Source organism: Vollenhovia emeryi, unplaced genomic scaffold (assembly GCF_000949405.1).
Source record: "Vollenhovia emeryi isolate VEMERY1.0 unplaced genomic scaffold, V.emery_V1.0 DF939217.1, whole genome shotgun sequence".
NCBI classification, from domain to species: Eukaryota; Metazoa; Arthropoda; class Insecta; order Hymenoptera; family Formicidae; genus Vollenhovia; species Vollenhovia emeryi.
The window spans coordinates 534,238-549,756 of record NW_011967149.1 but is presented as its reverse complement, the minus strand read 5'-3'; the positions used below and the strand labels follow the sequence as shown (position 1 = coordinate 549,756).

Here is a 15,519-nt window from a genome sequence, read left to right as displayed (position 1 = left end):
TCGCCATGTGCGATTGTCACAGCGGCACATTATTCACTATCAGCCGTATGTTTTCCCATACGTTATCCTCAGACTCGCCCGTTACCTTCCCGACGCGTCGTGCACGCCGTTGCAAACATTACGTATCGATTCAGCGCGGCTCGCGCATTTTTATGTACGATGGCGCGAAGCGATGTTGATGAGTCCGTTAATGAAAACCTTACCGCGCGTTATATCGCGAAGGAGATTAGCGCGACTCGAATCTACGATTGATGTTTCTGTAGATTAGCGGAAGATGGTACTTCGTGACGCGGTGTAATTATTAATAAATTAATTCGTCGTTTTTTTTTTAATGAAAAGTCAGCGTAGTTCGTGAAAAATAAATGGAATCTCATTCTGCCTGATAAACGAGTTCACCAGTCGAGATAAGGAATATTTGTTTACTTATTTTATTCTGAACGTGAAAATAGAAAATTTTTTTAATCTAATGATATAAGCGGCTTAAACGGAATACTCACATGTTGGTCTTGACCTGTTGGGCCTAGTTAATGGAATCCATGGTCTCTGGGGCGGATGGTTTGCCGTAACTGCAAAACCAAAAAGAAATCGTCATTTAGTATAAGCTGCACGAAATTAACTAAATAAATGAAAAATGATCGGGGCGGCGAACGTCCTAATTGTCTAATTTATTTTGAAAGTCCGCACTGGTCATCGCGCCTTTTTGTCAACAGTGCTCTTTCGAAGATACAACTTCCGAGTTCACGATCCCCCGTTTCTTTAGTGAAGCGACTTTTACCGTCCTAGGCGTAATCTAATTAGATGGCGAAGCAAAGATCACGATGATCGCGGTTATTATAATCGCTAAATTGACGCGTGGAGAAGGGGCAAGGGGGAAGTTGCGCGGGTCGCGCGCTCGTTAAAGTTCATTACATCCCGGTTCATTACGTCTAATGGCGCCCACTTACGGGAAGCGCGCGGTCCGATAATTAAATCGTTCAACCGAATGTCACTTGCACGGGCCCCCGTGGCTATTAACGGGGTACGGGGCCAAGAAGTACGCGCGCGCGCGCGTGAAAACGCGAGGAAAGAAAACGCGCCGTGCCGCATCGCCTGCACGTGACAGCGGGTTTATACCGTGTGTCGTCGTATAGCCTCGCCTGGCCACTTTACCCTCGGCAGGACTAATGGAAGATGTTCCCGGGAGAAGCGCCGAATTTATCAAACGCCGTACGCTCCCGGGGGGGAAAAAAACACCGTCGCGTCGTAAAATGAGACACGATTATTACACCGGTATAATATTTTAATACCGGAGGGGCCGAGGTTTTTCCGAAGAGGAGCGAGCTGCCTTAACGTTCAGGATTGTCTCGACAGCGTTCCGCCTGGTTAGTTTTTAACGACAAACCGCACGTTTGCGCGATACGCACCGCAAATGAGGAAGGGATACATGACACTGCGGTCGCCCGGTCATGTGGTTAAGAGTCCTGCTTTAGCCTTCGGCGGTTAGCGTAAGTATCGAAAGTCGTGCAAGAAATGCTCTACAAAGCTACCGCGAGTGGAAACTCGCGTTACTTTCATCGTCGGTAATTGTTGGTGTCTTTGAGAGTATTTTTCGAGGCGGCGAGACTCGTCTCGTCTCACCTTACCCCTTCCTGGCGCGATCCCTTCGCGCAGGACGGCGAGAAAGACGTGTGTCAGGCTGAGGTTTAATAATAGGAAAATAGGTCGACCTGTCGGGCGTTTATGTTCGGCATTCTCGAGATTCTCTCTTGAAATATCCTCCAAGTTTCAAGAATAATCTCGTTGTTTCTGGACTACAAGAGAGTTATTTACGGCGCGGGGGAAGTTTCGCAATCTATTCGGTGGTCGCTGCGCGAAATCTTCCCGAGAGGCGAGAGATCTTTCGCCGATATTTCACCGAGGATCTGTTCGCAAATAACTCCTGGACATTCCTACTTTTTTCCGCATTAAAATGGAATTATCTTTCGAGACAAGTCTTCGCTTATCGTCGAGCAAATAATAATATTTAAATATACGCGAGACAGACGTGTAAAAAATTGCATATAAACACAATTTTTTTGCGAAAAGTTAACGTCTCAGAAGCGAAGCGAGGGTGAGTAAGTAGAAATGGAGCGGTATATTAATTAATCGGAAGATAAAGTTAGATGTAACCGACCGTGCTAACGTAAGTGCGAACGAGACTTTTTGTAGGGAGGACACACGGGACGCATGTAAAGTAATACGTTGCCGCGCCGTTGCATATACATATAATGTAATAACACGTTTTCCGAATGCAGCGAAGCGTGAGCAATTTGCAGTCACTTTCCACTGATTATCGTCATTAAGTTGCCGTATTATCTGGCGCGCGCGCGCGGGGATGACCAACTCAATCGCGCCGCATCGTCCATCGAGATTAATCCAACGCTTTTCGAAGCTCGTAACACGTCGCGTTACAATCATGCGTGCCAATCATAGCGTCGCTGCCGCGGGCACGTAGGGATTAATCGGACGGGAATAACTCGCGCGCGATGGCGTTGAATGCGCGCAAAAACGGGGAACCGAAACCGTTCTCGTCGGGCCGGGCTTCCCGCCGTCACAATCGAAACCCGGGGATTTCCGCGCGCGTTAAGTGTCAACGAGACGTTTCTCTCTCACCGGTAAGCCTCAATTACCACGGCGATTTTACTCAGATCTCAGCGCGGATATCTGCTTCAAGTAGCAGGGGAAATGGAGAACCCGCGTTTAATCTGTTTCTCCGATATCTTCGTAATTTCACGCGCGACTATTTGCTCCTTTCCGCTCGTTGTAACGGCGTGAATAGAGTAAAAAAAGAATAAAGAGAGATACGGGGGTCCACGCTCTATTCCCTGGAATCGATATCTTAACACGACGGGAGAGAGGAGTGTATTCCAAATACGCACCCTCTTCCTCCTTCTTTTCCTCTCACGGGATTTTTTGTTCGCAAGTTGGCTCGTTTCGGGCAAGCTTGTCATTATCCGCGCAATATTTCGCGCTCGGCGATAAGGGCGCGCTCGAGGAGAAATTCGGAGATCATCGTATCGGCGTATCGATTGATCTCGATAAAATACCTGCCCTGCGGGGGCAGAAAGAAGCGGAGGTGGAATGGAGGTGAGATACTCCGACGAGGGTCGCCGGCGAGGATCCTCGGCGAGTCTTGATCTATCTCGACGCGGAGGGACACGGGATAGAGAAAGAGGAGGGACGCGAGTGCAAGGGGGAGGAGGGTCGTAGAATTGAAACTGAGAATTCTATTTCGCTCCCTCGGGAGCCGCAGGCGAGAAGATAGAGATAGCGCCCGCGGGAGCATCGGTGTGGGATAATATAAGCGACATGCGAGAAAGGTGAGGAGAGGGGGAGAGAGAGAGAGAGAGAGAGACGGCGAGTCGCGCTCGGCATGCAAAGGGGCGTATTTCACGTCGCGGTTGACGTCGCGGCGATTTATTCGACGTTGTATTTCTGGCTTCAATGAATTTAAATGCGTAGAGCTTAGGACGAGAGCGTCGCGGTACCTAAGAGCGGCTGCCTGCATGCCCCTGAACGTTGATCCCGAGTTCCTCTCACGCACGCACGTACGCGAGAGGCGTTTTACACAAAATTCGGGCGAAGATCGCGATATTCCGTCATTAAGTGTTAATCGAATTCGCGACTTCACGGTAGACTCTTGACGATCCTAATACGTAACAGCGTAAGCCGCTTACGAATGTGAATTATGCGACGAGTATCTGTTTAAAGTTGAGCCATCAGCCCGGAGATCGTGAGATTGCATAATTACACTTACGTATATTAATTTTCACGGCGGATTCTCCCTTCCGGGACAGCTGCGATGACCGTAAGCTCCTTACAATGTGAATTATGAGACTCGCGCCTGTTTTATTAAGTTAATTCGAGATGGGATAAAAGACAGATACGCTATATTTATTACGCAGGAGACTAATTGTGTATATATGGGCGCGTAAGGGATACCTGGAAGACTGTGGTGATTATGTTCCTTTGGTCGATCGCGTCGAATCTTTTGGGGCACAGACATCACACGGCGCGGATCCGCGTGACGAGAAAGGAACGCGACGCGCGATTACAGCTGTACGATTCACGTACAGCGGCGTAGGTATGCGCGGAAACAATTACGCGAGACCCGTCCGTCGTCCGCATTCCGGGGTCTTACAGACCCAATTAAGATCTCCCGTCGAGACGCGATACGCGAGACGGCCCTCGTAATTTCCCCGGTGCAACGTGTTCGAGCTTCTTCACTTCGTGTTCGCTTATCGCGCGCCGGAGACCCACCGTCCGTCCTTTTCTCCCTTTACGCGCTCGTTTCCCTTCGCGCCGCCGTCATGGGAAGCGATCCGCGCTCTCTAAACTCGCTCACCTTGATAATTAGCGCGAATTGAGACGTCCCGATTTCGCCAATTGACGCGCCGATTAAGCGAGGAAGCATCCAAGACGACCGAGACGCGCGTTTACGAGAGGAAGAATGTATATCGTGTTTTTAACTTGGTTTTGAAATGTAAAATGACCGGATCGTTTTATTCGTCGCTCACGAGATGATTTTCTCAACCTTATCGCTAATTCCGAAAACTCGAAAATCAAGTTTCGCGCTCCTCTCTCTATTTCTTTTTTTTAATATATACTACAATTATATGTAGTATAGTAAAATAAAATAATTTAAAGATGTAAACTTTTGTTTATCTAATCTGCGTTTCCTTCATTCTCTCAATAAATAATCATGTCTAAAGCAACTTGGACGGGAGTTAAGCCGAGACTCAACCCCGACGTTTTTAAAGCGCATTTATTCTGCGACTCGCGAGGAGACTGTTAGAGCTATTACAGTCGCGACATTTTTAATTTATGCGCGCTTTTATTTTATTTAGGACGCATTTAATTTTCCTCCCCGAGTCTCCGCCGTGGTGCGCGCGCGTGTATTAAAATTTTCTTAATACCACGCCGCTGAAAATTTCGCAAAACAGTTTGCGGCCTCGTGTCTTCTTAATCTAGAAATTGCTCCGTCACGACGCTTTTTACCAAGCCCACGGAACCGTATAATTCGAAGCGAAAATAAAAGAGGACTGAATCTGCACGGCCGTTGTTGTGCACCTCCTTTATTCCTATCTTCCTCGTTTTATTGGAATTACAATTTTCGCCGCGCGTCCGTATTCAATAATGTAATCGCTAAAATTCAAGCTTCCTCGGAGATCGTTCGCGATATTATTCTCTTTGATGTGGCTGAGCCGTGGGAAAAATTTTATGTAATTACGCTGTTTATTATTCGGCACAAAAGCATCGAAGGCAACGATAATAATCGCCACAGAGAACATCGATGTTTTGTTTTATTTAGCCTAGTTTACCGTTTCCTTTTGAATTCAGTCTTGAATTAAATGAGAGCTGACCTAATAATCTATTTGCACTCCTGAAATGTAACTTGCGAATGCCCTCGAGGTTTTAATTAACTTAAAAACCTTCGATGACTCGACATTATTAATTTTAAAGAACATTTTACGTTTAATCATTTTATTATCGATTAATATAATAAAAAGACACTGGCAATCTACAACATCCCGTGTACAACTGCAGTGCTGTCTCAATGGTTTCGCGGTGGTCTTACCGAGCATAATCGATTACAGCAAATTGACAGCGTTCGTTAATCATACATTCAATTAGATATTTTAATCGCGGCTCGTGACTCGACCGATGTTATTTCTACATAATCGCCGTTCATAAATATCCTTCGCTGGGTCGGACGGGGAAAATTGTCGGGCACATCCCTTTTGAGATCTGTACAAAGTAAGGACTCCCGAGTGCGAATCAATGAGAGGAAACTATCGACGTGTGCATCCTGCGACATGCGTGCCCTTAATTCCTAACTGGCAACACTGACAATTCCCCGGTATGCTGATCGCGCGTAATTACGCGCTGTCTACCTTATTAAAGGGCTCGCCTCGTTGCCGCGAAGGAAACGAATGGCTCGCGTAGCATCAGCGAAAATTATTATTGCGCTCAGTGCCGTAATTACAACGTGGCGAAAGTGGAGGCCTTTAGAAAGAAATCTGTAACAAGCGTCTCTCCTCACACAATCTTCATCTAAAACAGTAATTTTTTTAATTGCAATAATTAAAACGTTCTTGTCTCCACCCGATAATAATCTCTGTAATCTACTTTGTGGGCGAGGAGGATTTATTTATAAATATCTGTCTTCAAGCCGGGTATTCCTCAACAAAAAGTTGAACATTATTTAAAGAATACAAATTACGCTTTCTCGAAACACAAATGTGAAGTCTTACGGAAAAAAATTATTAAACTATTGAAATTTATCGTATTTTTTTTTACATACAATGCTACAAAGGAGATTCAGCTATGTTCGAATCATGAACGGGGGGGGGGGGGGGTTGAATTAAGCGCGAGCTAGTTGCAATTCTAGTTACGGCTCTGCAGTCATAGAATTAATATAAACGCGAGCGCGGAAGGCCCCGATACGATAAATTGTATCGCGTGTAGTCCAATAAACTTTAATTGCGCGCCGATTAAAATACGGGTTCGCTTTTTGCCGACGGTAATTACTGACTCGACGGTAATTTGTGGCACGCACTCGGCGGACATCGTAAGCAGTTGCGAGGCCAGGAATGGAGCACACATTCCTAGCTGCGATAAACAGACAGACGGAAGCGTTTTCCCGCGATACGGATGACTCTCGCCCGCGTTATAAACGACCCCTGACAAATCGCGATAAGAGTTACCCCGGCGGCCTCGATAAAACGTGTTGAATTGTTACCGAACAGCGGATTAAATACCGGACACTAGAGCCGGAGCGCGCTCGTCGTATTTGTTGCGTCCTACTCCCGTGCGGCCCGCTTTTTCTCTTTTATGTGCATAACAATTTTTTTTTAATTTTCCGAGATTTTATTTTCGCACACACGCGCGAGCTAACAGTTTTTGCGACAAAAATATATGGACAAAAGTGTAACGAACAAACAGTAATTCAGTGGCCCTCAACCTTGTTTTACTCCCAGCTCTCCGACGAGCTTCTAATTCGTCTCTCTGGCTCGTAATGATGAGACGCGCAAATGATGTGTTTAAAAATTCTATTTCTAAAATTGTTTCAAAGATAGAAAATAGAAATGTCGTATAATGCTTTAGTACTACTATGCAGGGCGTTTATTTGAAAAGTTTTCACCTCAATATCTCCTAAAGTACATGGAGAAATGTTGAATATAAAAGTTGTAGAATTTTGAGGGGGAATATAGTATGATGGTGACTTTAAAGCGTAGATGACGGTTTTCAAGATTACTTCAAGGTCAACTTTTTCTTCTTAAATGGAATAAAATATTTTTCATTACTAAATTCGAAAAGGCAAATAACTTTGTGCCCAAAACCCTGTAAGACTTACTTTTTAAATGTTTTTTTTTCACTAAAAAATATTGGGGAAAATCAAAATGCACGCTTGTTGCCAACTTGTGCGAACGCACGCGCGTACATGCGTAAGAGAGAGAAATATAATAGAATTGAGAAAGAAAGAAAGAATGAATGAAGAACAGTTACAGTTTGATGCCCATCGTTTTTCTTCAAAGAAAAAATAAATTTTCAAATTCTTATATTCAGAATCATTTCTCGAAGAATCGAGCTTTAATTACTTTATTTTCCAAATCTTGGGTGTCGTTCAAGTTTTGTTAACAACCAATTTAAAATGTTCCCACATGTAAAATGAAAAAATGTAACGACGACAAGGCAGGAGACTTTGGTGAACACTCGATAGAATCTACGCTTGCCGATTCACCTACCAAGATATCTGTCGTTCAATCACCGACGTACAGGAGCTATGCAGTGGGAAGGAGCTCCATTTTGCTAGAAATGAGTCAAGTTTTCATTTAGATGCAAGTTACCGGGCTTATCTACTTGATTCTCTAACTCTCGCGTGATAAGAAGGTCAATACATTTTCAAGCATATCCAAGTAAATTTCGCCATTTAAGTTTGTCTCCAAAAATAAAGGGTCAATTGTTTTAAATAATTGATGATATAATGAATTTGCAAGATCTTTCCCACGCGATGGCAAACGAGCTTTTTTTCTTTTTTCAAGGCGATAATTACCGGCAATGATCAGCCGACATTTATTGCTGATTATCAGCTAAACTGGAAAAGTTTCCGGCTAAGGCGGTTCTTCCAGAACTTGGATTACTTTTCAAACAGGGGAATACTTCTCCATCCTCGTTCTCAAACAATTCTGCTCGTGTCATGAATCGTCGATCGGCGACTCATTGTAATAAATAAAATAAAACTTTTACTATTTATTAGATATAATATTTCCTTTAAATTATGCTTTAAAAATTGTTTGCTACTTTTATTACTTAATTTCAGACTTTCAAAATGATTGAAAGATTTACTTTCTGAAGGCTATTCCTCTGAAATTCTATCATAGAGACTAATTCCAGACCTCACCTCTATAATATACAACTTTATTAAGAAATAGACGAATCTTGACTTCTTTTGATATTGAGTGACTGAGAATACAAAATTACCTAAAGTCAAACGGCACACGATACTATTTTTCCTATTGGGTTGCTTGCGAGAACCAATCAGGATTCAGCTTTAAGTCACCTGATCTAAAACTCTGCATCCTTATTGGTTCTCGCAAGCAATCCAGTAGGAAAAATAGTATCGTGTGCCGTTGGCTTAAGTTTAGAATCAAAATTATATTTAGAATCAAGGTAAAACCGATTATAAAATGCTATTAAATTATATCCTCCGCGAAACAAACTGCTTTGAGACCGTTGCAGTGTTCTCTTCTTTAAAGAACTTCCGTCATAATTATAATTGAAACACCTTCCAATCTTCTTCGCACATCAATAACGAATACCCGTAATGGAAGGCTTCGGGCGGAAAGGACTGATCACGAGAGGCATGAAAAATGCAACACTTTATCGTTCCCTTCCCTCTTTTTTTTTCTCTTTAGCGGGTAGAGAAGGTGGCGGAAGAGCAGGGGGCGGCAGAAGGGATCGACAAAGAGGGCTCTCGTCGAGGGAAACGCTGTCGCTCGCGTTTTCCGCCTTTATCATTCACATGTATATTCTCCTTTGTCAGCGACAGTTTAAAGATACACCCCGCCGTATGTAGAGACGGGGTACGTCAATATTGAATCACACGCGCGGGCTCGGCTTTTAACGTAAGTCACGTTTACCGGGATCCCGAGAGGCAACAGACAAATAGTTCCGAACGTCACTATTCTTCGTTTTCTCGCGTCCCTCCCAACCGCCCGCTCCCGTGTATCCCCTTGCTTTCTCCGGTATCAAGCACTCCGTGTACGAGGGCGTAAAGCTTCGTATTTATGAGATTACTCTCGAAAGGGTCGATCCATTTTTAGAACGCGCCGCATGGCATACTATAGCACCTTATTATCTGAAAATCCGAGATAGGCCACGCTTTCCGGTTATATAGACGTGCGTTTTTATCGATTCCTCCCTCGCCTACCCCGGGGGAGAATCCGGCCGGGCGGTAGGTGTCGCGTTCGGGGTGGTACACTCCGAAAGATTATGCGGACATTTAAATTCGGCACAGTGGGATCATGATAACGCCCAATTTGCAACTTCTTCGAGTGTAATCTCGTCGTCCGACGATTTGAAAATATAGAAAATTCGGGGTAACGACGTGATCGACGAAAGTCAAATGTAACAACTTTGGTACTATGGCGTGTATAATTTTATTGTTCCGTCTTATAGGGTAATGGCACCAAGGGCCACTTCAACTAATTCCGATTAACTCAGTCAGCAGTGTCGCCAACATGAAGACTTGTGTGTGTCGTTCTTAATCTATCTCTTAGGCCCGTTCTACAATAAGTCGTATGTCGCTGTCGGATGTCGCTAGTAGCTAGTCGCATCTTGTATGTCGGATATAATTACGACATGCCATTCTATAATTGAGTCGTAAGTCACATTAAGTTTTTACTTATGTTTAACCATATTTCTTTTTTCTTTGTAGTATATTTTTAAAATTGAGATCAGATTTGTCGTACAAACATTTATTATCACGAACGAAATCAATAATAATTTCATCGACACAGGAGAACTCCATTGTAAACAGAAAATAACCTCTATAAACGTAATCGTACGTCAGAAAAGATGGGAGGTGACCATCTCTCGTTCCGACATCGACAGCCGACTTGCGACAACTTTATGCGACAGCCGACAACCGAGTGCGCATGCGTTCGACATCCGACAGCGACATACGACTTATTGTAGAACGGGCCTTAGTAACATGTTGTACTGACGTAACAATTTAACAATTGCATCTATGTTAAAGCGGTTGTATGTTTTCAAGAAGAGTATTTTAATTGAATACGTGACATTACAATTGTACATCAAAAAGATTAAGTTAAGAACGACACACACCACAAGTCTTCGTGTTGGCGACACTGCTGATTGGGTTAATCGTCGATTAAAGTTAATCGAAGTAGGTTAAAGTGGCCCGAAATATCGCCGATGTACCCAATATCGTCCAACGCTGTTTTAGCGAAACTAATATCGATACCTGTTAACTGTGGGCAGAATTGTGTGTAAAGTAGGATAATTAGCTTATTTTATGAACAACACCGGTATTTTTCATATAGTTGTAACCATAATGACACTTTTGTGCATTGCGCATTAATAAAAAAAAAATTATGCGTCCTCTTCGCCCGTTCGATTCGTTAAAGCGATAAAAAGCGCTAGGTTCGAGAAACTATTCGATCCGAGGAGAAAATTCGGGACTCCGTCTTGTCGGAAGAACGCCGTGCGTGTTTCAGGCGGATAATAATCGGAAATCAAACGGAAAACATGGAGCGGACGTGGGCCACGCTCGCCGATTTGGCAATAGCCGATCGACCGAACGATTTCTTTATCTCGTGAGACGACCTCCGTCGGAGTCAGCCTTCCCGAAATCCTATTCTGAAATCACAGACGTTGCTTGGAACGAGTTCAAGAAGTAACCCTGCATCAGGTTCACATTGTCTCGGTACTTACGAACGTCTCTTCCGCGGAAAAAGTAACGTTGTGTGGATATCGCTTCTTTGTCTCCCCTTGGTAATATTAAGTGCATTTTCACGCAATTGTCGACAATCACTGTCGTTTGACAATCAAGCCGGGACAAGGGTGCGGCGAGCGAGGGCACTTGCCTCACTCTAAAAGATTTATAGAGGCGCAAAAATGCACTGACAAATTTTTTTAAACAAAGTAAATAGATTTACTTAAAATTATTTTTTTTACTGAAGTAAATACTTTAATAAAATGTGAAATTTCAAGTAAATCTGTGTATTATATTCAGTAAATTAATTAAAATCATTACATTTTTCTACATTCAACTAAAGATTTCATGAGATAGGGAATACTATTTATTAAATGAAATCATTGTTTTGTCAAATAAGAAATCCAATTTTCTTCGCTGTAAAACTTATATCTGGGTAAACATTTTATAGAATTAAAGTAAAATTTTTTTAATAAAAAATTATCTACTGTTTGAAATTTAATAAATACTTAAATTGAAGAAATGCATGTTTTAATTTATTACTTTTTAAATTTAAGTTAATAAGCTAATAGGAGCCACCTAATGAATAATTTTCTTGAGTGTAGTAATATGTTTTTCGACTAAGATAATTTTTTTATCAGTGTGGCAATTGTTCTAATAAAATTAATATATTAATATATCAAATATAACTACTATAAATTAAAATTATATTACATTTTACATGCCGTAAAGGAAATATTTCTTTTGTTACTTTTTCTCTGGCCTCGGGCGCCAAAATGTCTAGTCTCGGTTCTGCTCCGAGCTTACATTTACATCGCCGTGAAATAAATACTATCTCGAGTACCGCGATTCGTGTCGAGTCCATGCACTGAATGTCGGCGACGTGCTATATTTGTACTGGGTACAATAGGATATCCCCCCCCCCCCTCTTCGATATCGAGACTGTATTATGAAACGGGCCTTATCCTGCGAGAGAGATATTCCGTTTATCTACTGGTATACATACCGGGAACTGCTAGTATCGCCCCGGCAGTAACTCCCGGTAAGTCGGGCTAAGCCGGCGTATCGAATCCGCGAGAGTAACTGCGCACAGGTGTAAACTCAGCTATTCCAGGTGTACGCTATCGTCGTTAATTTCCCCCCGCGATCTGAGAACGCCCCGGGTTCGCGGGAGATGCGTCTTCGCTTTGTCGCGGTTTCATCGTCGACACGTTTAATGAACGCGTACGCGACTCTCGAAGGCGCGGCGCGAAGCGATCACTCCTTTTCCGCGTCAAACGTCTCCTCGCGGTGTCGCGCGTTGCAGATCGGCGCAAGAATCACGATCGATTGTGTTTCATTAATTGTGAAATTGGACGTTTGCGCTTCCGCCTCTCGCTCAGAAAGATAAATGAAAACTCGCGCGGATTAGCGCGCGGCCTCGCAGGTGTGCCTTGTTCGGCCGCTGGCGAGACGTCCGAGATATAAATCTCTCGTCACGGGACGAGAGGAGAAAAATGCGCCGTCTTCATCAAATCGCAGCTCATCGTCGGGTCTCTTTTCGACAGCGGCTTAAACCCGACCGCGCGCGGTCATACTTCACGATCACTGACGGGACGACGGGCACTAAGCCTCCGGGATATTACGAATTCATTCGCGGCTATATCTCGGACTATCAGGAGCACGCGGCGAGGATACGTCTTCCGGGGTACCGACGATCCCGGGCTCCCTGGGTCCCTGGACGTAATCCGGGAAAACGAATGAAGACACTCTAGAGTTCACGGACGCGTCTTTGGCTTGTAACGCGCCCGAGGGAGGCGAGAAATATTAAAGAAGCGTTGTGACTTTGACAAAAATCTTACAAAATTATTTGCCGTTCACAATAAATTCTATAACGCGTTCTTCGGTAACAAAATCATCGTAGCAGAAGAGAAACGTTTACTTTTAACGGAGTTCAAAAGAGAATAATTTCTACCGCAGATCTGAATACTTGTTGTAATAATATTTCTGTGAAAATCTACCATCTTTTATATATATATAAAAGATGGTAGATTTTCACTATATATATATTAATATAATTACATGTAATAGGTAATTATTACAATGTCGAAAAAGGTACATTCGTGCAATCGCGTTAACGATTTTCGTTCTTAATTGCATTCGAGAGTTAAATTTTCGAACAACGCGGCTGTTTAATTCCCCATTCTTTTCTCCCCGATGGTTTATTCAAGTCTTCTCGCAGATGGAACCGCTTCGCATCTCGCTTATGCGAAATCGCAATCCGCTCGGTATAGCGAGCGGGTGTAACCGGAGGCGAATGGCATTCGGCGTCATATTTCAGAATAATGTTCAGGCTCTTCAGCGTGGAAGAAGGGGGCTGCCGAGCTCGTGTTATACATGGCGGCGGCATACTAATGCAACGATCGCGCCTCAAGGCCGAAGGGGCATTGCGCGGAATTTAAAGGTCCATTTTCGCGCGACGTCGGATGTCGCGATACGCGCGTGGACGGTGCAACTACGGCAGCGACTCGTAACATTCGATCCTCATCGCAATATACGTCGAGCTACAAGAAGGTCGATAAAACAAAAGAAACTCTTGCAGCTAATACAAACGCGATAAAAATGATATTCAGATAATAATTGCTCAGTAATAAATATCCGATAATGAACGACACGAGGACAGAAACCGTTGAATTTGCGATTGAAATCGCTCATATAAAATGTTTTAATTATCTTTTATAATATTAATTTAATATCAAAGAGCTTTTCAAATGCGCCCGACAATCTTCATATACATATACGTGTATATAAAACGAGTGCGATGTAAAAAGAACGAAGCACCGCGGAGAAAACGCTCGACGCTGCGCGGTATTTTCCTCGCAAGGATACTCTCATATTTGTCTAACCGTTTCCTCGTTTCCGTGTATAACAACCGAGCGACATTACGCCGGGAGCGTAATTTGTATCTTCTTTCGAATAATTCGCAAACTTGTTGCAACAATCCTCCGGCTCTCACCGACCGACCGGTTGCTACATTCCGCGTCTCCCGTGCCGGAAGCGGAGGCGTAATTTGCATCATCCGGAGTAGTTTTGAAAGTTTTAACGAGAGAGACAGAGTCGTTTGTAGTTGGAGGCGGCCCTCTGCCCCTCCTCCCCCCCCCCTCTCCTGCCCCGCCGAACTTTTGTATACTCCCGCAATTGTTACACGATTCTCTTTCGACTCCCAATGCTTCACTTAAAGTGTTTTCTTTCCCCTTCTGTGTCTTCCCCTCATTTCCGGAACTAAGCGATACTGTTGGTACTTCCCTGTGCTCACACGAAAACACTTGTAGGCTCACGATGTACGAAATTCGCGATATTCCAGGTGAAGGTACACACCGTGAAAAAAAATCTATAAAGAGAAAAAAAAACGCGTGTCCTCCTCTCGTAAAGGGAGAATATTTACCGTCAAATATCTTCCGAAAATATTTTTCGCCGTTCGCGGTAAAAAATACCAACGGCATAAAGACCGGCGCCTGAAAAAATATTCGGGCAAAAATAATTTCGCTACTTTCGGCTTATCTCTCGCGAAAGTGTTTCTTTCGAAAACTTACTCGCCTAATGCTAAAAGTGAGGGGGGGGGGAGGGAGAAGATAAAACATTAGACAAGATATTGTGCGACAGATCGAAGAGCGCCACACGACCATTTAGAATCTATTCTCGTCTCTTGCTCAAGGAGATGTCTATCAGACCTTCGTACCGCTTTAGGCTGGGAATGAATAAGCAAGTATGGTGAGAACGCGTTCGGTTAATTGAGGATTTACTGCCGCGGGTGGCGAATGATGGCTATGGATGGGGCGACTTCTGTATTCCCGGGAGCGGGTATATTTTTCCTTCCTTCGAGCCTCTCTTCTGCCTTCGCTTTTACACGCCGCGTCGACTTCCCTCCGCGAGCTCAAAGCTTTTATTTTCTCAGTTTGGGTTTCGCAGCTTTCTCTTTGTCGCCCGTATTACTACCCACTGTCGACTGTGCGGAAGCGCATTGAATACAATCTTTCGGGCAGCAATGCCATCGGCAAACAAAATTACAAGCAAAAGAAACGAAAGCTTTACCATTAATATTGGTAGCGTATAAACGAAGTGAAACCAGATCAGTGAGAGATTAGAACATAATCGACCGATCTTTATTACACTTCAGCGTACGTGCCAAGAAGTGGGGACTTGGTTTACAATTATACCCTTATTTCTTCTTCTTTCTCGAGTATAAAGCTTAAAGCCTGTTTTATCCAGTTTGTTCTGGTACTTTGGGCATTCGGTTTTACTTCATCTTCGGTAGGCTGCTAACCTTGCCGAAGAAAACTGGCCAATCTGGAGGGCTATACCCCCTAAAGGGGGTATGCGTGGCAGGACATTCACGGTGGTTGTCACTTCCCTCCGGGAAATTCCGAAGAGAGCCAGCGGCGTCCGTGGATTTGAACTCGGATCTTTTCGTAAATTTGTTTACTAAGCAGCGTACATTTCTCCGCGCCACACTCGCCACCCTTATTTAAATCATTCTTATTCGTTCCTCCACTGCTGCACCG

The 15,519-nt window shown here is 43.8% G+C and overlaps 1 protein-coding gene across 1 annotated transcript in view; it reads right to left on the bottom strand.

The window, feature by feature from the left end:
- Nucleotides 1–15,519, bottom strand: part of LOC105560909 (CCR4-NOT transcription complex subunit 6-like) — a 584,882-nt gene that overhangs the window by 36,075 nt on the left and 533,288 nt on the right. Inside the window, exon 4 of the mRNA XM_012010419.1 lies at nt 498–566. Within this exon, the coding sequence (XP_011865809.1) occupies nt 498–566 (69 nt within the window). The remainder of the gene's footprint in view (nt 1–497; nt 567–15,519) is intronic.